Here is a 16,206-nt window from a genome sequence, read left to right as displayed (position 1 = left end):
AACTCAGAAAATAACAGAAATAGTGATTGAGAGAAGTTTAAGAAGAAAGATGAAGAGGATTAAATAATACAATTTGGTCAAACAACGACTAAAGGAGGACATGAAAACATTCAGAAATATTTTAAGGGTTTAAACATTAAAGTATAATGATGAGTTATTTAGAGTGATTCAAAAGAGTATACGTAGGAATGAAGGGATAAAATTAAGCAAAGTAGTGTTTTAGGCTGATTATAGAGGAAAATATTGTTACAATAAGATCTGTGATTAAATTGTGGAATAGTCACCCAAAGGAAGTGATGAAAAACCCCTTGCTTGAAATGTTTAAAAGCAGAGAATATATTATTGAGAACAATCTTAGAGTAAATGGGAGAGGACTTACGTGACCTAAAAGGGTTTGTTGTTGTTGTTTTTGTTGTTGGGTTTTTGTTTTCTGACCTCACTGATCCTTTGCAAGATTATATCTAATAACACAGTGTTGGTTGTTGTGGAGAAACGAAACTTTTACTAGAAAATGTTTGATTTATTTTAGTTTTCCTTTTTTAATGTGAGGGGAGGAAAAAACAGTAGACTATGCAATTTTACGTGCATCATTTTTGAGGTAAGTTGTAAAAAGTTGGTCCTAGAGAGCAACATTAATGTTAAATATGAAATCTAAGCCCATAAAAGCAAGACAAGTGAGTTAATGCTGCCAGAGTACATGATAGCTAAGGTCTGATATGACATTTATCTTCAGGAGTGAGTAGACTGATAAATCACAAGTGGCATAGCCACAAGTGAGTTAGCAAGTGTTTACTCATGAGTGAAGATAAATGTCATATCAGACTATAGCCATCCTGTATTGTGTGCATAAACTAGTGGTTTGTTTATTTTTTCCACTATATTTTCTTACTTAATTGTGGGGGAAAAATAAAAATTTCTGAATATAGAATATTGTAATTGGAACTGTATCATTTCCACTGTTTATTTCCTAACTGTAGCTTTTGTTGCTGTGTTTTTGCATGCAGTTTTGTGAAATCATTGTTTGTTAGTTCAGTATGCTCAAGCTGCTGGCTGAAGTGCTTCTGTGTGGGACTTGCTTTAATGCACAGAGGGCTGAATTCAACTTTTCAACCCAGGCCAAGAAAGGGGCCAACATATAGCCTCTTAATTTTGTCCATTTTCCACACCTGTATTTTTAACCTTTGTTTAGATTCTATCCCATGTGAAAGCTTTCATAGAGAATTTTCTCTTCTTTTGTCCCTTTACTCCAGTCCTGTTTTTCCTTTTGCCCCCACAATCTTTCTCTCTCTGTTAAACCATGATCAGTAATTGCCTTGTCTTGGTATCAAACCTACTCAGCTCTTTAAAATCTGTTATTTCAACAAAGGGTAGAATGTGTCAGGAAAAGCAAACCAGTATTAATGTCATAGAAGGGAGAAGTTTACCTTCTATCACCGGAGAAATATTTAGTTTGAAAGAATATGATGGCTAGAGAGTGACGTGGTTGAGAAAATTAGCTTTTCAGGTCAGAGGACCCTGTGGCATTGTGAACTATTATCTTCCTGCCTATCAAAACACACAAATTTTACATCTATTGGTAATTTTTTCCTCTGCATCAAAATGCATTCTAATTCAGTTCTCCTTTCTCTTAATACTTTCAGTTACCAAGCTCCACTTTTTCTTCTAGATCATATTTTCTTCCTTGGCGTTCTACTTCTTGCCATGATGTGATCATCATATGAACATCTAGATCATATTTTCTACCTTGAAATGTAAAGTTAGAAAATACAATCTAGATGCTTGTATGATGCTTGTCTTTAATGACTTTTCCCTGTTCACTCATTGCCTGTCTTGGTTCATCCAAATACTTTAAAGATTAGAAGAGCTTCTCTTGGACAAGAAGAGATTTCCCATGTTCTGTCTCTCATCTTATTTGAGACCTCCTTTTTCCCCTTCTGTGTCCTGGAACAGGGTCAGCCCAAAAGGCTCCTACAGCAGTGTGGGAAATATCCGAAAAAGGGAGAGAAGGGCCATCTCATTTGCTAATGAGAGGTGGATTGCTGCAGGGTAATCATGAGCAGCTGGCAGGAAACTGGCTCGGGCAAATGAGGACCAGCTGAGTCCCCTCATGGACCTTTTAAAAGCTGCCCCAGTCATAGGGTGGCTGAGAAGAGAGAGAGAGAAGAGGAAGGGAGTGGTAGAGGATGAGAGGAGAGGCAGAGTTACCAACACGAACGGCACTAGTTGATATGAATGAGGGTGGCTGTGGAAGGGAGTCCTGGGAGAGTAGCCAAACTCCTGCCCCAGAAAATAGCTGCCAGCCTGACCCCTGATGAAGAGAGAAGGCAGCCTGCCCCTAAGACTGGCAGGGGGTATAGGGGCTATGTTTTGTTCAATTGTCTCGACATGCCCTCTACTTAACTCCCTCCTTCCCTCTTCCCATAATTTCAATGTTTATGATGCAGGAGCCCCCCCCCCCCGCCTTCCCCCCCCTTTCATTTCAGGTGCGGGAAAACTTTCCTGTATCTTCCCACCTCCATTTCTCCTCAGTCTATTTTCAAAATTAATTTGAAAACCTATTTTTTCATTTTCCTTATATTTTATAATCCTGCAGAATTCCATTTTAAGTTTGGGATTTGGCCTGTATAGGTATAAAGTGTTCTGGAATACATTTGGCAAGAATAATACTGATCGAAACAAAGATGTATTGTTTCCTGTTTGTTCTGTGTAACATAATTTAGGTTGTAATCTGCATTGTAGTATAGTCTTCCTGCAGGAAATGTTTAATGATTTTGTATGAGAGATGGAGAGAGGAGCTGCATCGTTAAAGAATGGTAATGGCACAGTAATGACCATGAAAGTTGTATGAGTTGTTCAGAACCATGAGTTATCTGTGTGGCTTTATCTTGAATCAGTTAGTTATGGATTTTTTCCCCCCTCTGAAGAAGCCTTGTGCACTTGATAGTCTCCTGTTGTACATCTGTGCTCCTCAGTTGTTAATATTATGAACATGTATCTTGATATCATTGAGATGCAACCCTTACAGATTTTGTTGATTTTATTTATAAGGAGTTGAAAGGTTCTTATCCCATTCTGACTTAATTGGCAGTTTAAATAAGGCAATATGTTTTGGCTCTGGATTAACTGAAGCAATACATTTTTCTGATTTTAAAAAGTAATGGTACAAGTTAAAAGCTGCCAGTCACTATAAAGTGTCCCTTTTTCCCATTAGTGCATGTCCACGTGCAGGTTTTGCATAACCACCTGAGATTTAACTTTTAATATTTATTAAAAATGTTCAGGTGTATTAACAAAAATAGTTTAAAAAACAAACAAACAAAAAAAAACAACACATCCCCACCTCTGGGGCTGTTGATGAGCAATGCTGACACTAGTGACCAGTGTGAAGATTTCCTAAAGTTTTTTTTCTGTCTTAGTAAAATTTTATTAAAAAACCACCTTAGAACTTTATTTTGCTCTCACACATATGAAATACAATATATTTTGTTTCAAGAAAATAACATTTTTGCCAAACAATATTTCTGGGTTATTCTTTTTTCAAAAACATACTCTTGATGTATGTGTGAGTCTCACACACACAAAACCACCACCACATACTTTACATAAATAAGACTTTTGTCACCAGCTGGCTGTGCCTTAGAGACCCACTTGCTTATATTAGTGATTATACCTGTTAATATATTTATATACACACTTCGTGTGTGTTTGTGTATAGAGTGTAATATATGTATACTTTTTTTTAATAATATCAGATTATCCAGTCAACATCTGCTCAAACTGTGAAACGAAACCCTGCTTGCCAGACTACCCAGATTAGGATGCCAGTGGTAATAACTCAGACCATTAGACCACAAGGTATGGGTTTAAATATTCTAGTGAGTTTATGTTACATTGTGTGAGTTTCACTGTAATTTTATGACTAAGTAGCAGCATGGGGAAAACTTAATGTTAACATTGATAGGCTTGATGTTACCTTTTACTTAGTGGCTAAAAAGGCATGTTTTCGCTATATAAGTTTGACATTTTTCAGACTGACATAGTTAACTGTTTGTTTGTCATTACAAATTTAGGGCCAAATCCTAAATTGCCCAGATTTTACTCAGCAGTTTTTTGTGTGACAGTCCCAGTGAAGTGAGTGATTTAGTTTCTACTGTTTTTATTATATGACTTTTTCCTCTGTTGCGGGGAAGAGTTTCTTCGCTTTTCTGATACAGCCCCAAGACTTTTCTGATACAGCCCCAAGAATTCTTCTGTTTAATCTCCGTGCTTAATCTCACCCTTGGGGCCACACATTGTAGCCACTCTGTTCCAGGCTGTAGAGGGCCAGAGGCATGATTTTATTTTGTGATGCCAGAGACTTGAGTGCTGCATGCAGAATACTTAGCCACCCCAAATCAGGGGTGCATGGAGATGGTCATCTTAAAGTCTGATTTCAGTCTAACTGGGAATGTACAAAATCTTTTTCTGTCAGATGAGTTGTTTGGTCTCTTCTGTTCCTCATAGGCAAATATATACGTCACAAACTTGCTATTACACTAAGCACCAGTTCAGAAACTTAACTGTCCATTCACTTCAGAGCAGCTAAGTGTTGCATGGGCATGGAGCCTGGTCTATCTTTCCATCATTGGGATTACTTTCTCCAGTCAAGGTTGATGTGAGTTTACTTCTCAAAAGAAACATTGGCTTGACAACATTGACACTAAGATCCTAAAATTATTAACATAGGATTATTTAATATGTCAAGGGAGTACAAGCTTTCACGTTGGAATCCTGATTGGTTTGCCTTAACACAAGAAGGTTAATTTGATTTCCATACCCATTCAGTGCTTGGCCTCTGTGCTGAAAATGCCAACAGTGGTGCTAATGGTCATAGAAGTTTACATAATGTGGGCATCTTGCTGTCGCTTCTCACTGCTTCCATTGCCCGCAAATGACAATCTGCAGTCAGCGAGAGCTGTGATCGCCTGATACCTGTGGAGGCTCAGATGAAGATAGTGGCAGCATCCCTCCAGGGACTAATCTTGGCAGGTGCCCACTTTTTTATTGTCCACTCCTGGTTTACCGGCTTGTTTACACAAGTTATACTACTTTAACTATCTCTGTATAGCTAAAAAAGTACAAACCCTAATGTGAACACAGCCATACTAGCATAAGCGAGTCTTACATTGTATAACACATTCCCCAATCCACAGGCATACCAGTACTAAGCACCTTTATCCTGATATAGTTGGGTCCACGCTAGGAATGTGTGCCTTGAATGTTACCTGTACAATTAAAGCAGTACAACTTTTCAGTGTAGGAAAACTGTCATCTTTTTACTTGTGTAATTGTTTGCCTGTGAGGGGCTATTCCATGTTACTATAAATAAAAACCCATACCCCTTACTGAAGTAATGACTCCACTACAAAATTGGTATGAATGGGGTTCAGCAACTAGGGAGACTGAGCCAGTGGGGGGGAAGGGTAAAGTAACTTGTCAGAGGCTGCACAATGAATCATCAGCAGAATAAGAATTAGAGCTGGATACCTATTAATGCCTAATCTTAGGTGTATTCTTCCTGACTGTGCTGCTTACACTGCACCTGTGACCTCATGGTGAAAGAATCTCTATATCATTATCAGTTTTTTGAGATATCCAGTCCAAAAGCTGATTCTGATTTTCCAAAGTTACTGAAAATTGTGTTGAGATGACTGCTACAACAGAGATATCATTGTCAAAGTTTTTGTTTTTGCTTTGGGCCTTGCAACAACAAAGTATGCAACACAGGGAATTATTGCTTGTGCATATACAGTAGTTATTCAAAATAAAAAGCAGGTATACAGCATTCCACATATAAAACCCCAAACTTAATTATTTTTTTGTCAGATCCATTTTAGAAATTTATATTCACAGGGTGAATGCAAGTGGAAATAAGTTCTCTATATACAGTTTAGATATGACAGTTTATACATGTTTAGATTGCTTTCAGGAACTAAAAGACTGACTACTGCATTTTTGTACTTTTTGTAATATTCTTGGATCAAAGTTCAACATCCATGGAAAAATCTAACTGGATGCTAATTGATTCTGAATGAACATTATTAATATTTCATTACTTGATTTCTAACACAATACACTAAATCTGTTACACTTTGCCAGAGCTATTGCAGCTTTTTTATATTAATGCCCCTCTGAGTCTCCTAAATAGAAAAAGCACATGCTGAAGTATGTCAATTTTTCTTCTGTTTCATTCATTATCCCATGCTTTCCTGTCCACACACACTGAAATGTCTTCTAATTAGTTTATCTGAAATAGATACAAGTTGACCACCTAAAGGATTGATGGTATTTGTGTCAGCTCATGGATCTTCAGTATGTCACTTACAATACATATTCATTCCCTGGGTCTAGAAACTGAGGACCTAAATCTTACTGTGGATTTTCCAAGATTGAGGTTCCATGTAAAGGTTTTTGTAATACATAGTAGACTGTGGAATTGGCCAAAGACTGTCAAATAAATTTTGAGTTTTCAGCATTCAGGCTGGAGTTGAACAAAGATGTTAGAATTTAAAAAAAAAAGTTGTTTTCAGTCAAGGCAAACCCTTTTGTTACAAAGAAGAACAAGTTGTGAAATGATTTATTAGTTCAGCTAATCATACTTTAGTTTTTATGACTTACGCAACAAAATTAAATTATAAAGCTTCATCTAAGTTTTCTCGCTTGCAGATAAGAAATGAGTCATACTTAAGGTGTGTCATGATTTTGAAGGTGTCTCAAGTCTTCTTTACAGGCGTATGTAATGCATAATTAGTAATTGAGATTTGTAAGCATAAAAATGGTAGAACTTAAAATTCAGAGGACATTAAATTTTAGCATCTTTCATTTACCTAAAAAGGGCTTGCACTGAAGAGTGATGAAGAGAATCAGACCACCTACAGCCGTAGTAGATGTGACTAATAAAGTATGTAAGCAGTACACTGAAGTATTACTTAAAAATGCAAAAATTTCCATGTGAGCAATACCACTTGCTTCAAGCCCTGTTATAATGTTTCCATGCATTGATGATTTAGAGTTCCTTCTTTACAGTTATTTTTATTGCTAATTAACAATTGCTAATTCATAATGGAAATTTATTTGTTTTGGTTAGAATTTTCTAAAGCACTGTTGGGCATTAGATGACTGATTCCTATTGATTTTGAATGGATGTTGAGCACACCTAGGCCTGTTTGAAAGTCTCGGCTTTGATCTGTACAACTATGTATTCAAAAGTATTTTGATAGTATGTAGATACAGAAGTTAACTGCTTACAAAACACTTACATAATTATAATTACAACATAAATTTATGTCTTTAAGCAGGATTTTATTTCAGATTTTACAGTCATATATTTTTATATATTGTAAAACAGTAACTAAGAATGTTTTTTACACTCTGAACGTGTGTGGTTGTCCATTGTAATACAATAAACCATTATAGGAAAATAAAAATATATTTTACTTTCGAAAGACAAAATTCTACAATACGATTGAAAATCTTGAACAGATGGTACCACTTTCTTATCCTTTATAATGAAAACTGTCTGCAGATTATATAGAAGAGCAAGATACTGGAAGATACAAACATATTTATTGCCATTAAATGTATTTTAGCCAGCTATGGACAATGGTTTACAGCGTTAGAATCTTCAATTTTTTCATAAATAAATGTTGAAAAGAGTTAACATTCATCTTTATTTCTTAAATTGTTCTTTCTTCTTCAGCAATGGAACCTTTAAAAATAACAACTTGCTTTTGTTTGCAATTTAGAGACAGTTAAATTTAGTTCCTGGACAGAAGGTTCTTTGATGTAAATTGTCTAAGACAGCTCATAATAACATTGCTTGGTGTTTTTCAGGCACAGTAGGGAAGGCACCAACTATACAAGCCAGCCAGAGTCCTGAGGGCTTTGGTGTTCAGGTCTCTGCAAATCAGAAAAACAAGCTGAATGACCCTGGAGGTGGATCTTTCAGGTAAAAACAAAAAATAAAAACACCCCCCCCTACTTTCTGCACACACGCAATTTAGAACAGGTTTAACACCAGAGGGCAGTATTTTACAATAATTCTTAGATTTGCCATGTACTTTGATTGGAGGACAATCTGCTTATTCAATTTTTTTTTTAAAAAGGAAAGCTGTCAAATTCCCCTTCCACATGCAGATTTTTAACATATTTAATAAACCTTCCAAATCACTTTGTGAATATGGATTATTCTTGTAGTAAAGGAAGCTATGTAGATGAGGTTTTCATAAATGTACAGTGCAGCTGTTTTATGAGTCAGATTTTAACAGTCATGTGAGATGTTCCTTTTTGAGATGGTCCTAACTGACAGCAGAGCATGATGTATGGAGATTGGTGTGTGCAGCTCAGCTGCAGGTATGAAGCCTAGCGAAAATGCTGTTCTTTAGAAATGATGAGTGAAACTTCATTGTGTGATTTGTTTGTGTGGCTCAACTTGGGGCATTCTTTGAGTTCCTGTAGTGGTCAGGACATGCCAAAGTTCAGACCAGTAGCACGGGTCTGTTGAGCTTCCGTGCCAATTATGTTTGAATACACGTCAAACTTTTGATAACATTATCTTACATTCTCTGTTTTCGACATTTTAATACTGGTAGTGGAAAGCTAATGTTATATTTACTACTTTTATCTGCCTCCCACTTTCATTCTAAATTTGTTCCATTGTTGTAAATGCACTTTAATTCCTTTTCAGATATTGCCCATTTTCCTATTCATTTGCTAAAATAGGAAAGTATTGTTAGAAGGTCACATTCTTCCTTTAGGATACTTACTTTGATCTGACCTCATCAAACTAGTAATTAATTGACAAGCTTAGACTCTTACAGGTAGAGCTACAGAGAATTTGCAGTATGTTGTGAAATATCTCTGCTTAGAGGCATATATCAGCATTGCCACTAATAGTGGTAGTACTTAGCATTAATCTAGAAGCAAAATCATTCAGTTTTATATTTTCCAATGCTTTTGCCTCCCACTGAGTATATAAATGATTTAAAATGTGGTTAAGTTGAATTGTACTGTCTTAATTTTTTTTGGTGTTAGTAAGCAACATAGGCATTTATTCTTTGGTAGCATGGCTTTCAATTTTACATACACCAAAATGGACAGCATTTTTTGTTACTGGATGTAGTAAATTGTGCCAGGATTGATTCTTTCATTCACTTAGTTTATAGGTAGAATATATTAGGTTAGTTGGAATTGTTAATTTTCCCTAGGGGAGAAGCAAATGCTCAAGGCGCTGATTGATAAATCAATAAATCTTTAGTGAGTTTGGTAAATAAGCTGTCAAGGTTCTATGTCATTTTTCCTCTGGAGAACAAATTTTAGTCAGAATGAATGTGTTTGTTTCCTTGCATTGTTTTCTCATTCAAAATTGTAAGAGACAACTCTGCATTTAAATAAATCCATCAAATTGCAAGGATGTATTAAACAGCAGTAAAGATCAAGTTTTTTCTTGATATCGTAACAAAGAATTCTGTTGTTTGCGTATTTGCAATTCAACCCCTAACCTCTCCTGAGGACAAATAGATGTCTGACTATTAAGCCTGAAGGCATGGAGCTGGAAATCTGTATTAATCCTCTGAATGCTGACTAGTTTTCCTCAGCATTCCCAGCATGTGTGAAGAATGTGTTTATAGCCAGAAGGCAAACTGGCATCTAAGCAGAGCAAAAAATTTGAAAAATAGTTGTTATGTATAAATTCATTTTACCCTTGGTGCATTATTATTGCATATTTGTTTCATTATTTCATACTCTTTCTTTAAAATAACTTACTTTAGTTTTTCACTCATGGACAAAGGATTGGTTACTAGTGATAGAAATGGGAACTTTATTTTTCTGGATATTTTTTAATCATGTACACACTATGACTATCATATATTGTTGAACTATTTTTAAGCAATATAATATATTACTAGATTGACTGAGGGATTTATACATGTGAGGCATGTGTGAATACAGTACAGGGTTTCACAAATGGTAGCTTAGCATTTAATGTTGCCAATAATTTATTTTTTAGAAGTTATTTTAAGTGTGTTGTTGATACTCTGTAATTAAAATGGAAGTTAATTTCCCTTCATAAACTCAGTTGTCAATCCCCTAGCTTGTACAAAACAAAACCCACATGCTTTCATATGTTTTTTAGCTCGGTGGCAAAACCTTGTCCTTGCTAAAATTTGTCATAGAAAAATGTGAAGTACCCCGTTCATGTGTATAGAGCTTTTAAGTGTGATGATGCCTAAACACGAACATGTATATGGTAGTCTTGTTTACAATTTCTCCATAGACATAAGTGGGTTCCAAATTTGTTTGGGGGCCTCTGGGCTACCAGAGTATCAAAAATATAGTAGTATTTCCTAAGTAGTGCCTTCTGCAGTCAGGGGAGAATGAAGCAGAAGTCTCCTTGAAGTCCACTAGGGGCCTCACCATTGTGATCTGAGTTGCTGTGCTCATCTGCTAACACTATAATCTTGGGAAGTGTATGGAAACCCTTTTGTAGTAGGATTTGTAAGTTGAGATGATAAATGGCAACTGTAATGACGAGTGTTTGAATGTGCAAGAGTGACTCCATGGTTTAGATTGTTTACATTTGCACATTGAGCCTGATTTAATTTTTTGTTTTGTTTGCGTAAGAATGATGATTAGTACAGTATATGCTCCCCAGATTTCCAGCACTTATTCTTGGAGTACAAAATTAATTTTCTGAAAAAAAGATTTTTTTTTTAACTTTGTGTGCATTGAGAGTGATAATACTGTTTAATTGAAAGTCACTGTGTTGAGAGAGTATGTGTTCTTGAATGGTTGAGTATCCTAGTGACGTACTTGCAGGGTGGATGTGAATACTTGCCCTATCTTTGTTTTACTGGTTCTTAGGTGTTTGTGATATGAAGAAATATGCCTGAGCAATATTAAACCTATGTCAAACAAGTATTTAATGTGGGAATAAATGTATTAAGACCCTAGTTAACATCATTTTGTGTGCCGTGCTTCTCATTGCCCCCTCACAACTTGATATACCTGTTTGTTCATGGATCCCATTTTCAAAATAAATGAATTTGTTCTTCATATCTAAGTCAGCATGAATTATATTGTGAATAATTGAGAACGGGTATGAGTGGAAAGAGTAATGCTTTATTCAGTAGATATGTTGTGATTGTATTTTTTTATGGATAATATTTTTCAGGCTATAGGTGACTAAAGTTCTGTTTGTTAATTAACACCTAACAAGCTGAAGGTCTATCTGTAACCATAATAATACAATTTACAGTTGAGTTTCACTCATAATACAGTAAAACAAAACAATACCTAATAAAAGTAAATTGGAAGTTGGCTTTTAATCCTCTACTTTATTATAACTGAGTATTTTAGGCAAGACCAGGAAAATGCCAGTCCGCTTCCCCTAAGGATAAATGAGCATCCTCATGGGGATCCTAAAGACGTGAAAAACTTGGTGAGCATTTTTTTCCCATTTACCTATTTGCTAAGCACCATATTCTGGTTTGAGCTCAAAACATTAAATTCCCATTGATATTAATGGAAACTGCTCATAATCATAATCATAATCATGATTCTATAATCATAACCCAGTATGTGTTTGGTAATCAAGGACCAGGTTGTGGCTGATCCTGGGCACTAGTGCATGAACATAGAAGAGGCATCAGGGATCCACTAACTTTCTTGTGTTGTTGCACTATATCATCATTCCAGTAGGGAAACAAGATATGCATAGTCACTCCTTTCTCACTTATCTAGATGGAGCCTTGAGCCCCAGAGTGGATTGAGTTAAATCAAGGTGATTTAAATCATGATTTAGATCACACACATACACAAAATCATTGGTTTAAATCAAGTTACCAAAAAAATGAAGACCATGCTTAGAGTGCACTTAAGTTTGGAGTAAGCCTCACTCAGTTCACTGGCACTTGCATTTTTTGAGAAAACAAGTATAAAATTGGGTTCCCTTGGAAAGTAAAATAGAGAAGAGACTTATGGCATCACCATTATGGTCTATGTCCATGATGTTCCAAAATAAGGGGCATGTATTATGTAATATGAAATAAAGAAATGACACTCTATAACACCCAGCAGTTCTTACTGCAGATTTCTTTTTTATGTACTTGAGTGATAGATTCTAAACCTAGTTAACTAATGAAGCAAACCATAAGGGTTAGCCAAGGCTAACTTTTTTTCCTAGCAATATCTAACACAGAAAAAGCTTTGGAATTTGTCAGATCACACTTATTTTAAAAGATGTAGGCTATGTCTACTCTACAACGATCTGTCGACAGAAGTCACTGTCAAATGAGGTCTTCCAACAAAACTTCTGTCAACAGAGTGCGGCCATACACAAAAGTGGATCGAAAAAGTGATCCGCTCTGTCGACAGAGTGTTGGCTGAACTGCCTGGCCCTCTCTCGACAGAACAACCGACAGTAAGCACAACGGACAGGGCTGAGTGGTGCCCTAAAAGCCCTGTCAGTCGGCAGAGGGTCCCCCAGAACATCCACACAGCATATTTGTCAACAGATTCTGTTGAGAAAGTTGTTCTGCCTCTGACAGAGAGGCAGAAGACCACCAACGAAAGTGCTGAGTTTTGTCAACATACTGTTGAAAAAATGCATTTTGTGTGTGGATGCTCTGCGAGCTTTGTTGACACAAACCAGGTTTTGTTGGCAAAACTCTCTAGTGTAGATGTTGGCATAGAGTGAGAGATGAAGAATGAAGCAACACAAAATGAATTAAGTTGTTAACTAGTTGATCCACTCAGTCACATACACATCATTTTCTCCCAATAAGCAATTTTCTTTATGATTTTTCATAATTGTAACTAAGACCTGCATCATCATCTTGCACTCCTTACGCATTTTTGTTTTTTACCCAGGGAAAAAATTTCTTCAAAAATTCTCAGATAGGGTCTCTCTCACATCCAGAAGCTGTGACGGTTTTTTTCTGTGGTAAAAATGTGGGGGAGCTTAGAAAGCTGTGTGTGCACTGAATCACGTCTTCCCTTTTTTCTTTATCATCCACTCCACTATTCCTTTGTATGCTGCCTCTGTCCTGTACTATATATTGCCGCTCTGTCTTAAGACAGTATCTTAACTAACTCCTCTGCTGTGCATGGCCAAGGTGTACCACCACATAAGCACAGAACCAAAACAATCCTGTTCAGATTGTCTTTTTTGTACATGTTACTTTTTAGTCTGCTGAGAAACAGAAATTGAAAGTCCAGAATTTTCAAGATGCAAGAGCTTGGCTGGACAGGCTAGAGCCATGAATTCCTTTTTATGAGACTGTAAGTGTACGTGTAGCATATTTGTGGTGTGACTTAAATGTACTATCTTTCAATTAGATATTTAGTATTTTATTGATGATTTTAAAAAATAAAAAAATCTGATTTAAATAGAAAAAATTCTAATTTTTTATTTAAAAAAATAATCTTTTTTTAATCCACCCTTTGCTTTGCTTTCAGCAGGGCCGTTCCAGGAATGGGTTATGGGGCTCAGAGCAACCCTCCTCCATGCTACATGTTCCACACCTCCCCCTGCTCCGCTTCCACCTGACCAGCCTGGTCAGGGATTACCTGGGGCAGGGAACAGACAGTGGACAGCAGCAGAGGCAGCCACAGGTCACCTCACCATACGGCAAGCTGCTGCAGCCTCCCAGCCCACTGAGCCCCATGGAGAAGCTGTGCTCAGCAGACCAGGAGGCAGCAGTGGAGCATTGCATGGTGAGTGCAGGGAGCTAGGCAGGAGGTGATCTCCTGTGGCTGCTGCTGTCACTCCTGTCTGCCCCAGGTAATCCTCCCCCTTACCATCACAGGGCCCCTGAAAGCATGGGACCTGCAGCAGTCACCCCACCTCATCCTATGAACAGGAAGGCTCTGGCTTTGAGAGTACCTTGTGATACAATTATCACACACTGTTTGGTTATAGAGATCTGTGGGAGGACAAAGAACGTGATTGTGACTGAGATAAAATCTTCCTCCTGGACTTCTCCAGGAACAATGTTTCGATATACTGAGAAACTAGACCCAAATTTTCTGTCAAAATTTGTGTAGTTAACATTTATGCTGGTTATCTAATTTTTTTGGTCACTTAGTCTCCCAAAATATGAGACTGTCATGAGCCCTAAATTGCCTACCTGTTTACTTTTGAATATGAAAAACTGAAGTATCTGTGTTCTACACAAAACATTCTTTACCATTTCAGACATTTTAAGATGTGGTAGTATACCCTGCTTTTTTCCTTAATGTAAAATAATTTAAACTAGGATAATGGTAGCTTTACTCATAAGGGCTACGTCTCCACTAGCACAAAATTTGGAAATGGCCATGCAAATGGCCGTTTCGAAAATTACTAATGAGGCGCTGAAGTGCGTATTCAGAGCTTCATTAGCATGCCACCGGCCGTGACTCTTCGAAATTGCCGCTTTTTGCTGCCACGCGGCTCATCCAGATGGGGGTCCTTTTCAAAGGGACCCCGCCAAGTTCAAAATCCCCTTATTCCTATCAGTAGATTTTGTGCTAGTATAGACATGGCCAAGGGGTGTCTTGCTCCACTGAGTACAGCTGGACTAATATTGAGGAGTAAAAGTTCTAGTAGAAGTTAGTAATAATTTTTTCCAAACTTTTTTGGTTTCTGTTCTCAATTTTCAGATAATTTGGGTAGCTTTGTCTTTTTTCAAATGGGAAGCAGTTTATCTGTAAATCAAATCTTTAAACTTTAATCTTGAAAACTTGAAATCATTCTTGTTGCTGTGCAGATTACAAACAAATTGATGCTTGCTGAAGTAGAGTGAGGTCTTTTTCAGCTAGTAATCAGTTTTGCACTAGTATAGTAATTTTAATCTGATTTTAAAATGCTAAGCCAATGATTAATATCAGAGGGGTAGTTGTGTTAGTTTGTATCTGTAAATACAAGAAGTCCTGTGGCACCTTGTATGTATGCATGTGATGAAATGGGTCTTTGCCCACGAAAGCTTATGCTGCAAAAAATCTATTAGTCTATAAGGTGCCACAGGACTTCATTGTTTTTAAAGCAATGATTAAAGCATTTTATTTGCTAATGTTGATCGTGGTCACACATTAGCCTTTTAGGAGAATTTACATTTTCTGTTTTTTCATGGGTCATATTAAAACAGTTATTTTACAACCTTTTGAACTCTACAGAAATATGTAGTGGGAGGGTTTTTTTTTTTGTTTTTTAGCTCTCCATTCTGTTTTTCAGATTTAGTCCTTTTCCCATACACATCACACACATTTAATAATAATAAAAAAGTTATAAGATTGGGACTGTATTAGGATGAGCAGTGATCCAGCTCCAAGTAAAATGTGACTAAAAGTCATCATCTGGCTGCTCTTAGTGATTATAAATGAGAGACCTGGCAGATTTTAAGCAAACAAATAAAAAATGACTTGTTATAAGCAATGCTGCCAATGCAGATTTGTTTTATATGAGATGGGATAGATGGGTATAGCTGTAGTTTAAGTTCACCTTTTCTGAAGGCCCCATATTGTTCTGAGCTGTATTTCAGAGCTGGCTGCATGTAGCCTATGAACCTCATCAACACCAGTCCTGCTGCTGCCAGAGTAATGGGAGGAGTCTTTTAAGGAACCTGTGTCTTTATAGTGACATTAAGATTCTCTTGAAACTCTGAACTCACTTTTAATATCCATGACATTAGGGATGTTAAGACAGTTAACTGGTTAAATGAGATCTCTTAACCTCTTTTACCTTAAGTCCTCATGCCTACCCCCGCTCCAGCTTGGCTGCAGCTGAGGGGTCCCTCTACACAGCTCATTGGCTTCTCTGCATCTGGGGCTGCTCTGGCGCTTTGTGGGTGGCCACAGCCATAAGCCTCATGCTAACCTGTCTGCTTACTGGTTAACCCTTTAAGACCTCTACCTGTGGTGTGCTGCCATTGGTCCATGAACGTTTAAAATAAGGTCAGTGTTGTTAATTGCACATTACAAGTAAACGTCATCAAAATCTGATCTTGGCTTATGTTGTAAGTGGCAAAGACAGAAAACCTGAATCTTTCCCCAGCAAAAGTCATTAGCCTCTCCCTTCTCTTGCCCAGCACATTTGGGGCCTGACCAGTCCCAAATGAGGGAATTTGCTAGATGAAGGAGATCCCCTGCCGCCAGCTTGCTGCCCCTCCCTGTCACCAGCTCCATGTC

General features: G+C 37.1%; 1 protein-coding gene across 1 annotated transcript in view; it reads left to right on the top strand.

Moving 5' to 3' along the window:
* The window catches only part of LOC142020629 (transcription initiation factor TFIID subunit 4-like), a 207,653-nt gene that overhangs the window by 6,607 nt on the left and 184,840 nt on the right, over positions 1-16,206 (top strand). The window contains exons 4-5 of the mRNA XM_075008660.1: positions 3,753-3,855; positions 7,873-7,987. Coding sequence (XP_074864761.1) covers positions 3,753-3,855; positions 7,873-7,987 — 218 coding nt within the window. The remainder of the gene's footprint in view (positions 1-3,752; positions 3,856-7,872; positions 7,988-16,206) is intronic.

Source organism: Carettochelys insculpta, chromosome 14, assembly GCF_033958435.1.
Source record: "Carettochelys insculpta isolate YL-2023 chromosome 14, ASM3395843v1, whole genome shotgun sequence".
NCBI classification, from domain to species: domain Eukaryota; kingdom Metazoa; phylum Chordata; order Testudines; family Carettochelyidae; genus Carettochelys; species Carettochelys insculpta.
This window is presented reverse-complemented; position numbering and strand designations above follow the sequence as displayed.